Source organism: Asparagus officinalis, chromosome 9 (genome assembly GCF_001876935.1).
Source record: "Asparagus officinalis chromosome 9, Aspof.V1, whole genome shotgun sequence".
Taxonomy (NCBI): Eukaryota; Viridiplantae; Streptophyta; class Magnoliopsida; order Asparagales; family Asparagaceae; genus Asparagus; species Asparagus officinalis.
The window spans coordinates 14,864,071-14,884,605 of record NC_033802.1 but is presented as its reverse complement, the minus strand read 5'-3'; the positions used below and the strand labels follow the sequence as shown (position 1 = coordinate 14,884,605).

The 20,535-nt window shown below is 39.4% G+C and overlaps 2 protein-coding genes across 2 annotated transcripts in view; both read right to left on the bottom strand.

Moving 5' to 3' along the window:
- Nucleotides 1-2,466, bottom strand: part of LOC109824486 (malate synthase, glyoxysomal) — a 5,531-nt gene extending 3,065 nt beyond the window's left edge. The window contains exon 1 of the mRNA XM_020391095.1: nucleotides 2,051-2,466. Coding sequence (XP_020246684.1) covers nucleotides 2,051-2,404 — 354 coding nt within the window. The 5' untranslated portion in view covers nucleotides 2,405-2,466. The remainder of the gene's footprint in view (nucleotides 1-2,050) is intronic.
- Nucleotides 19,023-20,323, bottom strand: LOC109824582 (probable inactive receptor kinase At1g27190). The gene is given in 1 exon segment (XM_020391212.1): nucleotides 19,023-20,323. A coding segment is annotated over 1 exon segment (948 nt). The 5' UTR covers nucleotides 20,307-20,323; the 3' UTR covers nucleotides 19,023-19,358.

The window sequence follows — 20,535 nt, the reverse complement described above, 5'->3', positions numbered from 1 at the left end:
GGTGAAAACTTGTGTCAACTTAAGTGGATAGGGAATAGTGTGTCCACCAAAATTTTTAACCACTCATATTGCTTAGGGATCCATGTATTATCTAAAAAGGTGTTTTATATTAATAAATGTGTGGCTACAAACTTTGGTGGACATCAACTTAAGTTGATAGGAGTCTTGCTCATAATATGTCATATGTGTGTATATATATACTCTCTCTTAGTATATAAGTATATATAAGTATACTCTCTTTTATATAAGTATATATATGTATAAGTATATATAAGTATACTTTCTCTTATATAAGTATATATAAGAATACTCTCTCTTATATATGTACAATGTATGTATGTATGTATGTATGTATATACTCTCTCTTAGTATATATGTATATATAAGTATACTCTCTCTTATATATGTATACTCTCTCTTATATAAGTATATATAAGTATACACTCTCTTATATATGTATAATATATGTGTGTGTATATATATATACTAATATACTCTCTCTCTCTCTCTTAGTATATTTAAGTATACTCTCTCTTATATATGTATAATATGTGTGTGTGTATACCCTCTCTCTTAGTATCTATTCCTTTATAAAAATAGGAGGATTAGAGATTCACTGTCCATGCTAAAGTAAATAACTAATTAAAAATATTACTGTAGCACACGGGTACACTGTAACATTTAAAAGACACTGTAGCAGAGTGGAATACTGTAGCACTTTCAAAAATTCAAATCATGCCATATTAAAAAAGCGGGATTACTGTAGCAAAAAAAAAAAAAACGTGCTTTGCACGGACCGCAAACTAGTATAAGTATATATAAGTATAGTATTACAACAGTTACTTCTTCCCCATTGGCCCAACGGGCAACGGCTACTTATGCGATTCTCTCTCTCTCAAGTTATAACTTATAAATATATACAATATATTTACATATAATATACGTATATATAATATATAGTTACATAATAATTTGTAAGTATATACTAATACATAATTATATAAAATATAATAATATTAAACTAATTTTTAGCATTTTTTTATAAAAAAAAGAAAAGAAATTTAAAAAACCTAGTTGGGATGTACTTATCTATTGTGATGCGATGAATTCCAAACTAAATTTATACTTATAATTTGTAAATGATTTATTAATTATTAATAAAATTTTATTTTTATAATTTTTTATTTGTAATTTATGTCATTTTATGTGATTAATAAAATTATTATTTTTTATTAAATTTTTGTCTTTTTTTATAATTTAAAATTTAAATAAAATTAAAAAAATTTGATAAAAATTTTAACAAAAAGAAAATAAACCGGGCCCGGACCCGGCCCGGGGTACCCGGGTCCGGGTTCGGGCTCCGGTTTTGCTCGGCCCTAATGGACAGGCCTAACAATACCTCTTGAGGCTTATCCGGACCGGCCCGGATGGACAGACCTAAGAATACCTCTTGAGGCTTGTCGCACAATCGTTTTTCCATTTTACAACATATACCCAATTTTATAACCCCTAAATTTCAACATTACTTTGTATAAAAAAAAATCTTTCAACATTATTTTAGACACCGTGAACTTTTAGATTTTCGAAGAAACCCTATTACGCTATTGAAGGCCATGTTGAAAAAAACTGAAAGCGTCTACGGGGTTTTACCACAATCCTCAAAGGTCAATCAAGTAACATTTATAAAGTTTAGGGGAGCTATATATCTCAAAATCTGCTATACTTTGGGAGTTATGTATAATGTGATTCGGATTTTTCTAACAGGAATATATATAACTTTCCCATTAGATGAATTTAAATCAAACTGTATTTATATAAAGCTTTCATCACACGCTAACCATTTTAATTTTTTTTCTTATTTGTTATTAAAATTTGTCAATCAAATCATATATTCACTTGAACCACAGACGTGCCTAATTCGGCTATGACTAACATAAAAAGTGTCATTTCATCGAACCTACTAAAATTTTATTCAGGTTCAAGAACAAAGCTTCAAACTTCGTCACCTAACAAGCCTTGCATATTTACTAAAATTAAACTAACAACATACCATGAAAACTTTAGCACCAGAATTCAGCGCATTGATTATCATCTTCCTCTCCACCGGCCCGGTAATCTCCACCGTCCGATCCGCCACCGCCGGGGGCACAGGCGCACAAACCCAATCCCCCTCCCTAACGAACTTCGTCGCCGGATCGAACCCCGGCAGACCGCCGGCGTCGTACCTCCGCTTCGCCTCCCTGCGGCACTCCATCGCGTAGCGGATCCTCCCCCGAAACTCCCTCTGGAGGTCGGCGACGAACCGGAGCGCGTCGGCAGTGAGGACTTGGGCGAACTCGTCGGAGTAGCGGCCACGGATGTCGACCCCGTCGGGTACGTCGTAGTAGCTCATGTTCTTCGACATCGCGCTAGCTTTTTGTTTAGAGAATATGACTAGCTAGGGTGGGACTAATGCGTGAGGCTTAGAGGTGAGGGTGTATTTATAGGGATAATAATTAAATCACTGGCCTTTATCCATTTTAGATCATTGTATAGATAATCTCTAAATTTGTCTGCTTTAGTCCGGAGAACTTTGCACATCATGTGTAGTTGCATGTTCAATGCATGTGAGCTAGCATCACTATGTAAAAGGAAAAAAAAATTATTGAAAAATACACATACGTGAAAAAGATTATATATAGAAATAATATGTCCAACTATTTATATATTCAATAGCATCTTATCATTTCTAAAATATTTATTTGACATTTATCATCATCCCTCAATAATCCACCCAAGGAGAGAGTAGTAGTAGCGTATTCAATTATCCTTCCTGCGACTTCTATTCAAGATATGATATACAAGTAGTATTAAGAAATAAGTTAAGATATGATAAATACACTAGTAGAAAACTACAATTCATGCAACATAACTAATATAGGCTTTGTAAATCTTTACGTAGATCGATATTCATGTGGAAAATTTGAGGAGAGTGGATGTCACGAGGGAGTATGGAAAGAGAGAGAAGGTTTTGCTAATTGTATGGATTCTTGCGCGTCACCAATGCGTGAGAGGATAAGGATTGGGATGGTGATATATTGTTATGAGTTCTGGTCATGGTGCCCAACATTTTTCTTCTTCCGTCTCTTCCACCTTGGGATGTGGGATTGACACATCAATCATAAGGTGGGCATCATGCTTATCTTCCTAGCTATTTAGTGGTGTGCCGTTTTCTTGAAGTTGTGTATATCTTCGCTACATTTGGAGTTTGAACATGTCACTCCTTCTAGAATTAGTTAAGGATCGAAATAATTGGTGATGCACGTACGCTAGGATGATAACTATGCACCGAACTTTTATTTTGATATGAGTTTTGCTACAGGGACCCAAAATATGGGATCAATAGGGGGGACAAGTGAGGTGTCCCCCTCCTATTGGATAATGAGTTTGCCATCATCTCCTATTGGATAATGAGTTAGCCATCNTGATGGCCAATCCATTATCCAATAGGAGGGGACACCTCACTTGTCCCCCTATTGGTCCCATATTTTGGATCCTTGATGATGGCCAACTCATTATCCAATAGGAGGCAGACACCTCACTTGTCCCCCCTATTGGTCCCATATTTTTAGTCCTTGAAGAATTTTTCTTTTGATATTTTGCACATGTTATTGAAGGATTTCTATTATTTTCATCTAAATTAGTAAAGAATAATCTCTTTATCATTATTATGTATTAAAGGACAATAAATGAATCACAGTCATCTGAACCATTCATCATCAACAATTCTACTACAAGCTTATGTGCTTAGTCGCAAGTTTGAATAACTTCGTCTCCATAGAATATTAGGAATTGCTTGGTGTTTTGATCAATATATGGAGTATAAGACTACCCATATCCTTCTACATATGGACAGAGAGAGTTGCGGGGCCTAAACCCATTTACTTTAGTATGTTGTCGAGATAAATGGATATTATTTATTTAGAATTATTATGGGCCTGTGCAATGAAGTGAATATTATTTATCACTCTTCAACTACAGCTGTAGGCCATCACAGCCCAACTTAACCTGTGGACTTAGGGACTGTTTGTTTGCATTTTTTGACGTCGAAAACCCGGAAAATGTCAGAACTGTGGGTTCTACAGTTTGCTTTCGACTAAAAATACTAAATTGGTATATTTATACGAACGTATTTGTCAGTTTGGTATTTTAAAAAACTCCGGCAAGAACAAGACATTAAAGCTCGTCATTTTTGTCAATAAGGCACACCCTGTTTGCCGGCGGTCAAAACTCAAGCTCGAGTGGCTCACCTGGCATTTTAATTGTTGACGTGGATGCTGAGTCGGCAGTTTAGTAATGACGTGGATAGATCAAGATCATCAACTAAAAATTAACCATCAAAGGAGATAAAAGGACCCGGAAATCAAGTTTAACCTCTCCCAAATCACATATCAACCTTCTGACATAAACAAAAGTGATGTGAGAATCGTCCAAAGTTAGGGGGTTTTTGATATGTAGCCCCCTTTTTAGTATAGACTTTTATTTAACCCCAGAAAATCTGTACGACATACATCCAACATTCCAAACTCACTCATTGCTATAAAAAGAATAGTAAAAAGATCACTACTTTTAATAACCATGATCATCTCGTTGGTGGTCGTGATTCTCGCTAAATCTAACATTCGTCATACGTAAATTACATTTATTCTTAATTTACACTCAAAATCTTAACGATCAAATAGATAATCAATAATTATGATAAAATAGTAATTCCTTCATTACTTTTTTGATAGTGAAAAGGATCCGAATCCCTTTCAAATACTCTTAAGCTTATTTGTACGTGAAAACACATGCGTATAACATCAACTTTGTTAAATATTTAAACAATCAAAATATTCATACCAAAACAAGGGGTCAAATATTGATTTTGACTTGCAAAAGACGTATCACTTCATAATTTTTATATAATTTTTCGATAACTTCATTGACCAAATCAAGTTCCTGTATAATTTCCTCATCTTTGGAGAGATCGGCTGAATCCCAAATTGAGATTTTTTGGGTGCGAAGCTTTCGATGTGCTTTCTCTCTACCAAAACTTTGAGACTTCTTCAAATAAAAACATTTGCTTTTTGTGTGCAAAATAAGTCGGAGACCATCATTTTCTGAATGGAATATCCCCAAAACTTTAGAAGTCATCAAAATGAGTATTTTCTTTATTAATTTTTCTTTGTCCTGAAAATGTGGTTAACAATGGCTAGTTATATTAAATAACGGCATGAAAAGAATCCAGAATAGGAATGAAAGCAATTGGACAAAACCCATAACAGAGCATCTTTCATCATGACTCGAGGTACTCTTGATGAACCATCCTTTGAACAGTGAGGCTTACACAACTAAAAAAGAACAAAAAATGCAAGTAGGTCCATTAAAATCCCTACTTTGAGGGGATTATTCTCAATGATGACAAGGACTTGCCATTTAATTATGTTCTTGAACTTGTTAATTAGCATAGTATCAAAGACATAAAAGGAATTAAAAAAATGCTCATCAAACAGCACTTGCAGGAATAAGTTTGTGGGGGAACAACATATTCTAGTCACCCATGATTGTTTATTTTGGTTATGGCAGAGGACAGCATCTTAATTTCCTTTTTAGTGCTCTAAGAATTGAACCTTCCCATTATCAAGACAACGTCAATGTAGATAACTTACTACTAACATAAAAATACACATAATCATAAGAAAGGCATACATAGTTATCCATCTTCATTTTGCTGCTGCTCCTCTTATTTACACACTAAACACGTGAAAATGAAGAACAATAACATAGCTACTGCTGATAACCATTTAACCGGAGCATATGATCCATTTGCATACACACTAATATAAGTGATGGTCCTCCATTCTTGAGTAAATCAACAAAAATGTAAGGGTTTTAATCAATTATAGTTTCTGTTTGAGAACGTTATGATTATTGGAGCAGTACGCAGAGTTGCACAAGTTCAGCTTGACCTATGTCCTTAATAACAATACAATGTTTCAGACAAGTTGTAGGAACCACTACAAACAAGAAGAGTGTAAACCAAATATTTGAAATGTCAGTATTGATCATGGTTCTGGTTCACCTTTGTTTGCATCAACATCAGAGTTCTCTGACAGTTCTCATATTTTTTGATAAGAATTATTCGTGCATGTTTGTTTTCCAATATAACAATATCAAATCAACTTATGATTCGTCAAACCTTGCAATTTCTTGTTTATCAGTCATTATTAGCCAATATCAACATGTATTAGTTGTCATTAGGCAATGTCAGCAGCAGCAGTTTCTGCTCGAATAGCTTAGAATGCTTAAAATCCTATGTAGCACAGACCTCTCGTATCAGTGTCGGTCCATACGTTAGCATTTACTCAAGTTTAAGATTGTTGGTTTTGGGGGGTGTAGACCCAAACCTAAGAACAAAATCAGAAGCTAGAAAAACCCCCCGATCAGTCGACCGAAGGGTTGGCATCAGTCGACCGATTCGACTGTAGGAAAGAAGCTAGAAAACGTCACTCTGATCAGTCGACTGGTGGGATGCCACCAGTCGACCGAAGGGTTGGTATCAGTCGACCGATTCGACTGTAGGAAAGAAGCTAGAAAACGTCACTCTGGTCAGTCGACTGGTGGGATGCCACCAGTCGACCGACAACATGCACGAAATAGGCTGAAAGCTCTTATCGGTCGACCGATGCAAGTGCATCAGTCGACCGATATCGGGTCATCCTGTTTCCTAATTCGGTTTGGAATCTGTTTTGAGTTAGGGTTTTATATATTTCTTGAACGTTCTTTTGAGAGGTAAGACACGAAAAAGAGAGGGTTTTGAGTGCACTTTGAGATCAGAGATCTTAGAGAGAGTGTGGCCTATTGCAAGCTTTGTAATCTTCTTCAATAATCAAGGAATTTCTGGTGTGGCTCCCAAGGACGTAGGCACGTTTGCCGAACCTCGTTAAATCTGGTTTTCTCTCTTTTATTTAAACTTTCCTGCAAGTTTTTCGATTTGTTGTGATTTCTTGCTTGCTAATTGTTCGTCACAAGATTCGGAGAGCACGGGTTGTCGATTGTTCAACTCTAACAATTGGTATTAGAGCTTCGTTTGGCAAGTGTGAGAGCTATGGCAGAAGAAAGCAAATCGAAGATTGAGAATTTGACGGATCAGACTTTACCTACTAGAAGTCGCAGATGGAGGACTATCTGTACCAGAAGCATCTTTACCATCCGTTGAAAGGAAAAGCTAAGGGAAAGAAGAAGGATGAGACCGACGAGGACTAGGAAATACTAGATCGGAAGGCTCTAGGGCAGATCCGGTTATCGCTCGCAAAGTCAGTCACCCACAACATATTGAAGAAAAAGAAGACGATGGGACTTATGGAAGCGCTCGTAAAGATGTACGAGCAACCGTCAGCTGTAAACAAGGTTCATCTCGTCAAGACACTCTTCAACCTCAAGATGGTAGAAGGATACTCCTTCATGTTGCATCTCAGCGAGTTCAACACGATTGTTGATCAACTCATCTCCATCGACATCACGTTTGATGATGAAGTTCAAGCCCTACTAATACTATCGCAGTTGCCAGATAGTTGGGCAGATCGTGTGACCTCAATTAGCAACTCGACAGGAAATGAGAAGTTAAAGCTGAGCGAGGTTATCAGTATGATTCTATCCGATGTTAGAAGGAAGTCGTCCGAATCAAAAGGTTCAGGTTCCGTCCTAAATTTCGAGCAGAGAGATCGAACTCAGAACAAGGATAACCAGAATAGAAAGCGGTCGAATTCGAAGAAGAAGAGGTCGAACTCGAAAGTAAAGCCTATCAAAGGGAAGTGTTGAAACTGCGTCCAGGAGGGCCACATATCTTCAGTCTACAAAGCGCCAAAGAATGATATAAATGAGCAAGAGGCTCATATTATGCAAGAGGCCTTGATCCTTGCTATGGATAGTGACATTGATTCATGGGTTATTGATTCGAGAGCCTCATTCCACGTCACTACTAATAGGAAGCTTCTTCAGAACTATGTAGCATAGGACTTTGGGAAAGTGTACTTGGGGGATAACGAACATTGTAGTATTGTGGGAAGAGACGATGTGCAGATTCAGATGAAGGGTTCTAAGTGATCTCTGAAGAACGTCAGACATGTACCGAAGCTGAAGAGGAATCTTATTTCAGTTAGCTAGCTTAAAGCAGAAGGCTATGTTTTAACATTTACCGAGGATTCGTGGAAAATCTCTAACGGTACTATGGTGGTTGGTCGCGGCAACAAAACCGGAACTTTCTACTTAACTTCATAAGCGAGTGACACCCTCACAATTGCAGCTGGCAAGGAAAGTGCAGATCTGTGGCAGAATATGTTAGGACACATGAGTGAGAAGGATATAAAGATTCTACACTCTCAGAAAAAGCTATCCGGCATCGATTCAGTGAAAGTTGGTGTTTGTGAATATTGCATTTACGGGAAGCAGAAGAGGGTCAGTTTTCAAAAGAGTGAAAGACCACCCAAAGCTCACAAGCTAGAGTTTGTTCATACATATGTATGGGGTCTAGCCAGCGTGTCTCTCTTGACGGTTTGGCGTACTATGTCACCTTTATCGACGATCACTCGAGTAAAGTGCGGGTATACTTCATGAAACATAAGTTAGTGGTGTTTGGGATCTTCAAGGAGTGGAAAGTCATGGTAGAGAACGAGATAGATCTGAATGTGAAGTGTCTGAGATCGGACAATGGTGAAGAATACAAGCTGGAGGGGTTCAAGAAGTTTGGTGCTCTGAATGAGATTCGTTTAGAGAGGACTACACCAGGAACACCGCAACAGAACGGCGTTACAGAGAGAATGAACAGAACATTGACAGAGCGGGCGAGGAGCAGAGTCTACATGCAGGTCTATCTAAAATGTTTTAGGCGGACGCGGTGCATACAGTAGCTTACATGATAAATCATGGGCCTTTAGTTCCATTAGATTTTGGGATTCCAGAAGAGCTTTGGAGTGGCAAGAAAGTAAATCTCTCACACTTGAGAGTATTTGGTTGTGTGGCATATGTTCATATCAGTGATCATGTCAGGAAAAAGTTAGAAGCTAGGTTACAGAAGTGTACATTCATTGGATACGGTCTTGATGAGTTCGGATATCGTATGTGGGATGATAAGAACAGGAAAATTATCAGGAGTAGAGATGTCATATTTAATGAAGAGGAGATGTGTAAGGACAGGGACAATGTCAAGGATAACCAAGCCGTAGGAGCAGCACTAAGGATGCAGGTGGATCCGAGTACATGGATTAAGAAGAACATCCAGATGGGGGAGACATTGTCAGTTCTGACCGAAGAACGGAAGAGGCTCCAGGTGCAGAGACAGGTACCCAGGGCGAGGAGCTTAGGAGGTCATCCAGAGTACCCAAACCAAATCTCAGATATCTTTTGTCGCTAGATTACTTACTTTTGACAGACAGTGGAGAACCAGAGTGTTATGAGGAGGCAATGCAAGTTGGTGAGTCTCAGCAGTGGGAGCATGCGATGTAAGAAGTGATGGATTCTCTCCACTCGAATGAGACATGGGAGTTAGCCCATCTACCTACGCAGAAAAAAACCTTACATATCTAGTGGGTCTACCGGATCAAGCAGGAGAGTGGTGGAAGCAAAAGATTCAAGGCCAGATAAGTTGTGAAAGGGTTCCAATAAAGGATAGAAATGGATTATATAGAGATATTTTCCTCCGTCGTGAAGCTTACAACCATCAGAATGGTGTTGAGCTTAGTAGCTGCTAAAAATCTCTACCTTGAGCAGTTGGATGTAAAGACTACATTTCTTCATGGTGACTTGGATGAAAAAATCTATATGAAGCAACTTGTTGGCTTTATAGAGGAAGGAAAGGAAGATATGGTGTGTAGGCTCAAAAACTACTTGTACGATTTGAAACGGACTCCAAGACTGTGGTACAAAAAATTTGATAAGTTCATGCAGAGCAATGGCTATGGCAGATGCAATTCAGATCATTGTTGCTATTTCAAGAGGTTCGATTCCAACTATATCGTGTTATTATTATACGTAGATAACATGTTAGTTGCAGGGCCATGTTTACAGGAGATAAATAAGTTGAAGAAGCAGTTAGCAAAAGAGTTTGTCATGAAGGATTTGGGTACAGCCAAGCAAATTCCTGGGATGCGAATTAGTCGGGATGTGGCTGAAGGGACGCTGAAGTTGAGTCAGACTGAATATATTGAGAATGTACTTTAGAGATTCAACATGCAGAATGCGAAGGCTGTTGGCACGCCCCTTGGAAGTCAGTTCAGGTTATCTGAGGAGCAGTCATCCAAGACAGATGCAGAGAAGGAGTTCACGACCAGAGTGCCATACTCATCAGCCATTGGTAGTCTCATGTATGCGATAGTTTGCACGAGGTCGGATATCGCCCATGTAGTGGGAGTTGTGAGCAGGTTTGCCAGCAATCCAGGGAAGCAACATTGGGAGGCCGTGAAGTGAATATTGTGATACTTGAGAGGGAGTACGGATATGCCACTGTGTTTTAAGAGAAAGCAGTTGATACTGCAGAGATATGTAACATCAGAGTTCTCTGACAGTTCTCATATTTTTTGATAAGAATTATTCGTGCATGTTTGTTTTCCAATATAACAATATCAAATCAACTTATGATTCGTCAAACCTTGCAATTTCTTGTTTATCAGTCATTATTAGCCAATATCAACATGTATTAGTTGTCATTAGGCAATGTCAGCAGCAGCAGTTTCTGCTCGAATAGCTTAGAATGCTTAAAATCCTATGTAGCACAGACCTCTCGTATCAGTGTCGGTCCATACGTTAGCATTTACTCAAGTTTAAGATTGTTGGTTTTGGGGGGTGTAGACCCAAACCTAAGAACAAAATCAGAAGCTAGAAAAACCCCCCGATCAGTCGACCGAAGGGTTGGCATCAGTCGACCGATTCGACTGTAGGAAAGAAGCTAGAAAACGTCACTCTGATCAGTCGACTGGTGGGATGCCACCAGTCGACCGAAGGGTTGGTATCAGTCGACCGATTCGACTGTAGGAAAGAAGCTAGAAAACGTCACTCTGGTCAGTCGACTGGTGGGATGCCACCAGTCGACCGACAACATGCACGAAATAGGCTGAAAGCTCTTATCGGTCGACCGATGCAAGTGCATCAGTCGACCGATATCGGGTCATCCTGTTTCCTAATTCGGTTTGGAATCTGTTTTGAGTTAGGGTTTTATATATTTCTTGAACGTTCTTTTGAGAGGTAAGACACGAAAAAGAGAGGGTTTTGAGTGCACTTTGAGATCAGAGATCTTAGAGAGAGTGTGGCCTATTGCAAGCTTTGTAATCTTCTTCAATAATCAAGGAATTTCTGGTGTGGCTCCCAAGGACGTAGGCACGTTTGCCGAACCTCGTTAAATCTGGTTTTCTCTCTTTTATTTAAACTTTCCTGCAAGTTTTTCGATTTGTTGTGATTTCTTGCTTGCTAATTGTTCGTCACAAGATTCGGAGAGCACGGGTTGTCGATTGTTCAACTCTAACAATTGGTATTAGAGCTTCGTTTGGCAAGTGTGAGAGCTATGGCAGAAGAAAGCAAATCGAAGATTGAGAATTTGACGGATCAGACTTTACCTACTAGAAGTCGCAGATGGAGGACTATCTGTACCAGAAGCATCTTTACCATCCGTTGAAAGGAAAAGCTAAGGGAAAGAAGAAGGATGAGACCGACGAGGACTAGGAAATACTAGATCGGAAGGCTCTAGGGCAGATCCGGTTATCGCTCGCAAAGTCAGTCACCCACAACATATTGAAGAAAAAGAAGACGATGGGACTTATGGAAGCGCTCGTAAAGATGTACGAGCAACCGTCAGCTGTAAACAAGGTTCATCTCGTCAAGACACTCTTCAACCTCAAGATGGTAGAAGGATACTCCTTCATGTTGCATCTCAGCGAGTTCAACACGATTGTTGATCAACTCATCTCCATCGACATCACGTTTGATGATGAAGTTCAAGCCCTACTAATACTATCGCAGTTGCCAGATAGTTGGGCAGATCGTGTGACCTCAATTAGCAACTCGACAGGAAATGAGAAGTTAAAGCTGAGCGAGGTTATCAGTATGATTCTATCCGATGTTAGAAGGAAGTCGTCCGAATCAAAAGGTTCAGGTTCCGTCCTAAATTTCGAGCAGAGAGATCGAACTCAGAACAAGGATAACCAGAATAGAAAGCGGTCGAATTCGAAGAAGAAGAGGTCGAACTCGAAAGTAAAGCCTATCAAAGGGAAGTGTTGAAACTGCGTCCAGGAGGGCCACATATCTTCAGTCTACAAAGCGCCAAAGAATGATATAAATGAGCAAGAGGCTCATATTATGCAAGAGGCCTTGATCCTTGCTATGGATAGTGACATTGATTCATGGGTTATTGATTCGAGAGCCTCATTCCACGTCACTACTAATAGGAAGCTTCTTCAGAACTATGTAGCATAGGACTTTGGGAAAGTGTACTTGGGGGATAACGAACATTGTAGTATTGTGGGAAGAGACGATGTGCAGATTCAGATGAAGGGTTCTAAGTGATCTCTGAAGAACGTCAGACATGTACCGAAGCTGAAGAGGAATCTTATTTCAGTTAGCTAGCTTAAAGCAGAAGGCTATGTTTTAACATTTACCGAGGATTCGTGGAAAATCTCTAACGGTACTATGGTGGTTGGTCGCGGCAACAAAACCGGAACTTTCTACTTAACTTCATAAGCGAGTGACACCCTCACAATTGCAGCTGGCAAGGAAAGTGCAGATCTGTGGCAGAATATGTTAGGACACATGAGTGAGAAGGATATAAAGATTCTACACTCTCAGAAAAAGCTATCCGGCATCGATTCAGTGAAAGTTGGTGTTTGTGAATATTGCATTTACGGGAAGCAGAAGAGGGTCAGTTTTCAAAAGAGTGAAAGACCACCCAAAGCTCACAAGCTAGAGTTTGTTCATACATATGTATGGGGTCTAGCCAGCGTGTCTCTCTTGACGGTTTGGCGTACTATGTCACCTTTATCGACGATCACTCGAGTAAAGTGCGGGTATACTTCATGAAACATAAGTTAGTGGTGTTTGGGATCTTCAAGGAGTGGAAAGTCATGGTAGAGAACGAGATAGATCTGAATGTGAAGTGTCTGAGATCGGACAATGGTGAAGAATACAAGCTGGAGGGGTTCAAGAAGTTTGGTGCTCTGAATGAGATTCGTTTAGAGAGGACTACACCAGGAACACCGCAACAGAACGGCGTTACAGAGAGAATGAACAGAACATTGACAGAGCGGGCGAGGAGCAGAGTCTACATGCAGGTCTATCTAAAATGTTTTAGGCGGACGCGGTGCATACAGTAGCTTACATGATAAATCATGGGCCTTTAGTTCCATTAGATTTTGGGATTCCAGAAGAGCTTTGGAGTGGCAAGAAAGTAAATCTCTCACACTTGAGAGTATTTGGTTGTGTGGCATATGTTCATATCAGTGATCATGTCAGGAAAAAGTTAGAAGCTAGGTTACAGAAGTGTACATTCATTGGATACGGTCTTGATGAGTTCGGATATCGTATGTGGGATGATAAGAACAGGAAAATTATCAGGAGTAGAGATGTCATATTTAATGAAGAGGAGATGTGTAAGGACAGGGACAATGTCAAGGATAACCAAGCCGTAGGAGCAGCACTAAGGATGCAGGTGGATCCGAGTACATGGATTAAGAAGAACATCCAGATGGGGGAGACATTGTCAGTTCTGACCGAAGAACGGAAGAGGCTCCAGGTGCAGAGACAGGTACCCAGGGCGAGGAGCTTAGGAGGTCATCCAGAGTACCCAAACCAAATCTCAGATATCTTTTGTCGCTAGATTACTTACTTTTGACAGACAGTGGAGAACCAGAGTGTTATGAGGAGGCAATGCAAGTTGGTGAGTCTCAGCAGTGGGAGCATGCGATGTAAGAAGTGATGGATTCTCTCCACTCGAATGAGACATGGGAGTTAGCCCATCTACCTACGCAGAAAAAAACCTTACATATCTAGTGGGTCTACCGGATCAAGCAGGAGAGTGGTGGAAGCAAAAGATTCAAGGCCAGATAAGTTGTGAAAGGGTTCCAATAAAGGATAGAAATGGATTATATAGAGATATTTTCCTCCGTCGTGAAGCTTACAACCATCAGAATGGTGTTGAGCTTAGTAGCTGCTAAAAATCTCTACCTTGAGCAGTTGGATGTAAAGACTACATTTCTTCATGGTGACTTGGATGAAAAAATCTATATGAAGCAACTTGTTGGCTTTATAGAGGAAGGAAAGGAAGATATGGTGTGTAGGCTCAAAAACTACTTGTACGATTTGAAACGGACTCCAAGACTGTGGTACAAAAAATTTGATAAGTTCATGCAGAGCAATGGCTATGGCAGATGCAATTCAGATCATTGTTGCTATTTCAAGAGGTTCGATTCCAACTATATCGTGTTATTATTATACGTAGATAACATGTTAGTTGCAGGGCCATGTTTACAGGAGATAAATAAGTTGAAGAAGCAGTTAGCAAAAGAGTTTGTCATGAAGGATTTGGGTACAGCCAAGCAAATTCCTGGGATGCGAATTAGTCGGGATGTGGCTGAAGGGACGCTGAAGTTGAGTCAGACTGAATATATTGAGAATGTACTTTAGAGATTCAACATGCAGAATGCGAAGGCTGTTGGCACGCCCCTTGGAAGTCAGTTCAGGTTATCTGAGGAGCAGTCATCCAAGACAGATGCAGAGAAGGAGTTCACGACCAGAGTGCCATACTCATCAGCCATTGGTAGTCTCATGTATGCGATAGTTTGCACGAGGTCGGATATCGCCCATGTAGTGGGAGTTGTGAGCAGGTTTGCCAGCAATCCAGGGAAGCAACATTGGGAGGCCGTGAAGTGAATATTGTGATACTTGAGAGGGAGTACGGATATGCCACTGTGTTTTAAGAGAAAGCAGTTGATACTGCAGAGATATGTTGATGCAAACTTTGTCGGTGATCATGATACAAGGCGAAGTACCATAGGTATGTTTATACCTTAGGGTCGACAGCAGTGAGCTGGGTCTCACGTTTGCAGAAGATAGTGACGTTGTCCACGACTGAGGCAGAGTATGTCGGAGTAACTGAAGCTAGCAAGGAGATGATTTGGTTGACTGGATGTCTAGAAGAGTTGGGTCTGAAGCGGGGGAACTGAGTTTTTATTGTGATAGTCAGAGTGCTATACACATTACCAAGAATCTAGAATATCATGCCAAAATAAAGCACATCAACGTGCGTTACCATTTCATACGCTCGCTGATAGAGGACGGGAAGTTACTATTGGATAAAAGTTTGGGGAGCCAAAATTCTGCAAATATGTTGACTAAGGTAGTAGCCATCGAGAAACTGGAGTTGTGCGCAACTTCAGTTGGCCTTCACGCGTAGGAGATGAGGGCGAAGCCACACTAGGAGGACAGGTGCGATCACCGAGAATGATGTTGATTGAAGAATAAAATTTTCGGGGGAGGAGAAGCTGCTTGCGAATATGGCTAGAGTTCAAGAGAGCTTGTTGATGTAGGTTTGCTCTCCAAGTAGGAGATTGTTAGCTTTAGGGTGTGTAGACCCAAACCTGAGAACAAAATCAGAAGCTGGAAAAAAACCCCGATCAGTCGACCAAAGGGTTAGCATCAATCGACCGATTCGACTGTAGGAAAGAAGTTGGAAAATGTCTCTCTGGTCGGTCGACTGGTGAGGTGCCACCAGTCAACTGACAACATGCACGAAATAGGCTGAAAGCTCCTATCGGTCGACCGATGCAAGTGCATCAGTCGACCGATATCCGGTCATCCTGTTTCCTGATTCGGTTTGGAATCTGTTTTGAGTTAGGGTTTTATATATTTCTTGAACGTTCTTTTGAGAGGTAAGACACGAAAAAGAGAACGTTTTGAGTGCATTTTGAGATCAGAGATCTTAGAGAGAGTGTGACCTATTGCAAGCTTTGTAATCTTCTTCAATAATCAAGGAATTTCTGGTGTGGTTCTCGAGAACATAGAAACGTTTGCCGAACCTCGTTAAATCTGGTGTTCTCTCTTTTATTTATTCTTTCCTGCAAGTTTTTCAATTCGCTATGATTTCTTGCTTGCTAATTGTTCGTCACAAGATCCGGAGGGCACGGGTTGTCGATTGTTCAACCCCAACAAAGATGCAGTCAGTCATCATCGATGTTTAACCTTAAGACAAGTTCAACCTTCTAACTAGATAGCTATTACGCTTCCCGGTACTAATCTTCAACTTCCATCACATTCTAGTATTTGGACTCGTCCTCAGTTACTGCAAACCTGACATATTTTCACATATTTTGGACTTCTAGGTAATATCTTCTCCCGTTATTGCATTATCAGAATCAAGATCTGAGAGAAGCTGCAGTTTGATCCGTAATAAAAAGTGAAAGCCCTATTCTACTTATCGTTTATCCTTTCAATTCATGAGAGCAGTGATCTATAGAAACACATCATCCTACTAAAATTTTCCTACACTCATATAAGCATGGAATCTGCAACGCGTCCAAACAAGAAATTTATATGAGCAGAAACAGCATGGATTATAAGTTGATAACCTAGTAGTCAACCTGCTCATCTGTTCAAGATAAGATCAAAAATAATTGTGATTAATTGCATAAATTGAGAACCTCACATACCAAATTTTCATCCATTGTAACTTGAGAGTAATATTTTTCCATGTATTAATACATTACCTACTACACAGTTATAAATGGAAGCAGCTATCGCCTTCATCTTAATCTTTAATAAGCATAGACCTAATCCCATATTTCATTTTATTTTATTTTATTTCCTCACCTATGTCCTAGATACCGTTCTCTGACAGAATAGCAAGTCGGCAATCCTATATTCCTCAGCATTCAGCCATCATGATGATATTTTTAAGTCATTTGACCATCATATGTTTACTCAAAGATGAAGCAGTTTCATTTGGATTCTTGAACATCATAAATTTCAAGGTAAATAAAAAAGTTTTCTAGGTTTAGTTTTTCCTCCATAATTCTAAAGATTAGCTTGGAAGAAAAAGTTACTTGTCAAAATGATGTGTACTATTGGATTTGTGTCAATCATCATGAATCATCAGTTTCACATCATCAAACCCTTCTTCCTGCGAAATTGATGCCTGAAGCAAGACTCAAAGATGAGAAGCTCCGCAAATAACTACCGAGATTTTAAAACAGCTTGTCAACTGGATGAAAAGAAGTATGCATTGACAGAAAGTTTGTTGTTGAGGAAACTACTAAAGAAAGGACTTGCTCCAATGTTTTAAGAGCCATTAGAAGTAGGAAGAATATAAACAATGTAACAGAGAATCAAAGAGAGCAGCTCTCAATTTTTTCCTAGACTAGTAAAGAATATAAACAATGTAACAGAGAATCAAAGAGAGTTTGGTTGATGGTCAAGGACTGTTCACCACCAACAGACAGCCCATCCACTAGAAAACAGCCAGTGTTTCTAAGATTCAAATGAGAAGACAGGGAAAATCCAACATTCCTTTGAAGTAACCAATCACTTCCAAAATCCTTCCTTTTCGAAGAAGCCTACAAGATTTGAGAGCTAACCAGAATGCATATGTTCTCTTTTCTAAATGAAGTCACCCAAATTAGTGGATAGGTGGCAGCTTATCCTTCAAAAAAGTTAACAAGGGCCATTAGATAGTAGATTCTATCTTCCTCGAACAACTCCGAAAGTCTATCCTATACAATTTGTTTCGCCCTACTACAGATTCTGCATAATCTTATCTCTATGTTTCTTATGAGAACATAATTGATATTAAACATCTTAGATACGGGTCATATAACGACCCTAGAGGTTGAGACTGAAGGAATCAAACATTGTAAATCGACCCTCTAGTCGAGTGCACAACCATCAAGGTCAAAAGCACTAGAGCATATAGGAGGTTCTCTAAAGAGAAACCCCTCAGAAATTGAATATAGCATCAATTCACCTCAGAAATTCTATGCTGTACAATATGTTTGCCTACTAAAGATATTGCATAGTCTTATATCTATGTTTTTTATGAGAACATAATTGAAATGAAACATCATAGATACGGAACATATAACAACCCTAGAGGGCGAGATTGAAGGAACAAAAGATTGCAATTCGATCCTCTGGGTTGTGCACAACCATCTATACTACTTATAAAAGAGAATTGCTATGTTAATACTTTGATTGCCTTTTTTTTCCTCTCAATTTTGATAATTCCCATTTATGCCATTATTTCTAATTAACCTTTCATTAGTCATACATAACCTATTATTTAATCATACATCTCCCCAATTTCAAAAAACCATAGTACTTCACTAGAATATAATTTATAATAATAAGAATAACTATAATAATTATTTTACTACATTATTTCGTAATTATTTATAAACTATAATAAATTAGCTAAAATAATAATATAAATAATATAATATACTGTAGTACACTTCATACCTATTTCACTAGAAAACCTTAAATCCATCTCCTAAAAACTGCAACCCACAGAGAAATCTTAATAGCCTTAGCATTCATTTATCGCTAGAAGAACATTTTAAGAGTGCAAGCATCAGAAATGATATTAATACCAAGTTTAAAGAGGAGTACAAACAGTAAATAGTTTGGACACTTTCTATTTGGCAATCACCATAAAGTAATGAAAGACAATTATACATGCTTGCATATAAGGAAACGTAGCAGCAATACCTATGATGAAGAGTCGGTTTAAGGACCAACAATAAGAAGGCAATTATGACTGCTTTGTATAACTATCAAGAGTATGTGATACAGTAAAAACTACTCAAAATGTGCAGAAAGAAAACTAAATATACATCAGAAACATGCATAAAGGTAAAAACTTGCATTTGCAGCATGAGCACATCAATAAGCTGACAAATAAAGATACAGGACCAAAAACTAAGTTGCTATGAAACAATTAATACATTGAAAGTAGTAGTAAAGATCTTGCGAATATCGCAGGAAAAAAAATATACATTCATGCATATGAATTAAGGATGAGTACTGAGTTAGAGTCTGACATGCAATCTTTTACAAAACTAATTGAAAACCCCCGAGCCTTGACAAACAAGGGGCAGTATTCCGACAAACCAAGAGGAAGGAAACCCATAGCAAGGGTCACCTCCACTAAATATTACAATTTCGTAGGGATCAAAGATCTATGGAACATGCTACATTTGATCATATAACATTCATACAACACATTGATCAAAGGTACTCAAAAGGACTTTCCAAGTGAATAATGAAATAAAGAACATAAAGTCCAGAAGGAATCATACCGATAAATACTATGCAGCCTCAGGCTCATCCTTCCCGTAAATGAGTGGGAATTCATCAAACTGCTCTGAGTACTCATGCCCACCTCCAATACTCTTCAATGACTGATAAACCCTATACATCGATAACCTCTCTTGAGGCCTAACAGCAACACATCCACAAGCAACCTTCAAGAACTCTACAATTTGATCATCATGCCCGTTCCCTCTCAACGGTTTATCGATAGCTTCACGAATTTTACCAGCAACAACGAGTTGAGTAACCCAGTCCACCAAATTCCCCTTAAATCCTTCACCAGCCAAATCACTGTTCACCTCAGTAGCCTTCTGTCCAGTTGCAAGCTCAAGTAAAACAACCCCAAATCCATAAACATCCCCTTTTGTGCTTGGCACCGGATTGGTTGCATACTCTGGTGCAATATACCCAAACTCCCCAAAATCCCCATTCAAGAATGGAGTCGTGTTCAAACCCTCGTCGGAGGTCCAAGGCCTCATTAGCCTGGCCAGACCAAAATCAGTGACTCTGGGCTCATACTCTTCATCAAGAAGCACAGCATTCGAGCTAACATTTTGATGCAAGAAAGGAACTTGAAACCCATGGTGAAGCCAAGCCAGCCCTCTCGAACCCCCAACCCCAATCCTCAACCTCGTCGGCCAGTCCAAACCCTGACCCCCATCCCTAATCATCGACGAAAGAGCTCCATTCGCCATATGCTTGTAAATCAAAAGCTTCTCTTCTTCAACAACACAATAGCCAAGCAAAGGAACCAAATTCGGATGCTTAATCTACGCCATCCTCCCCATCTCATCCCTAAACTGCTTCTCCGACAACAGACAACCATAAAGCCTCTTCACCGTCAACGCCGACCCATCACGAAGAATAGCATGATACGCCGTCCCAATCCTCGAACTCCCCGTGACCACAATATAGTCCGGGTGAAAATCCTGCGAAGACCTCATCCGATCCAACCATCGGCAAAAACATGTAGGAGGACGTTGACGACGACGATGAGGAAGAGGAGGGGAAGAGGGAGGGGATGAATTTGGGGGAGAGGGAGGAGATGAATTTTTTTGATAATTGTGGGTTTAACTTGTAATAATTTTGGGAGCCACAGCGTACCCACGATCAAAGAAACCACAGCTCCAAAAACCCCAGCAGCGATTATGATAACAAGGCCCGGTTTCGACA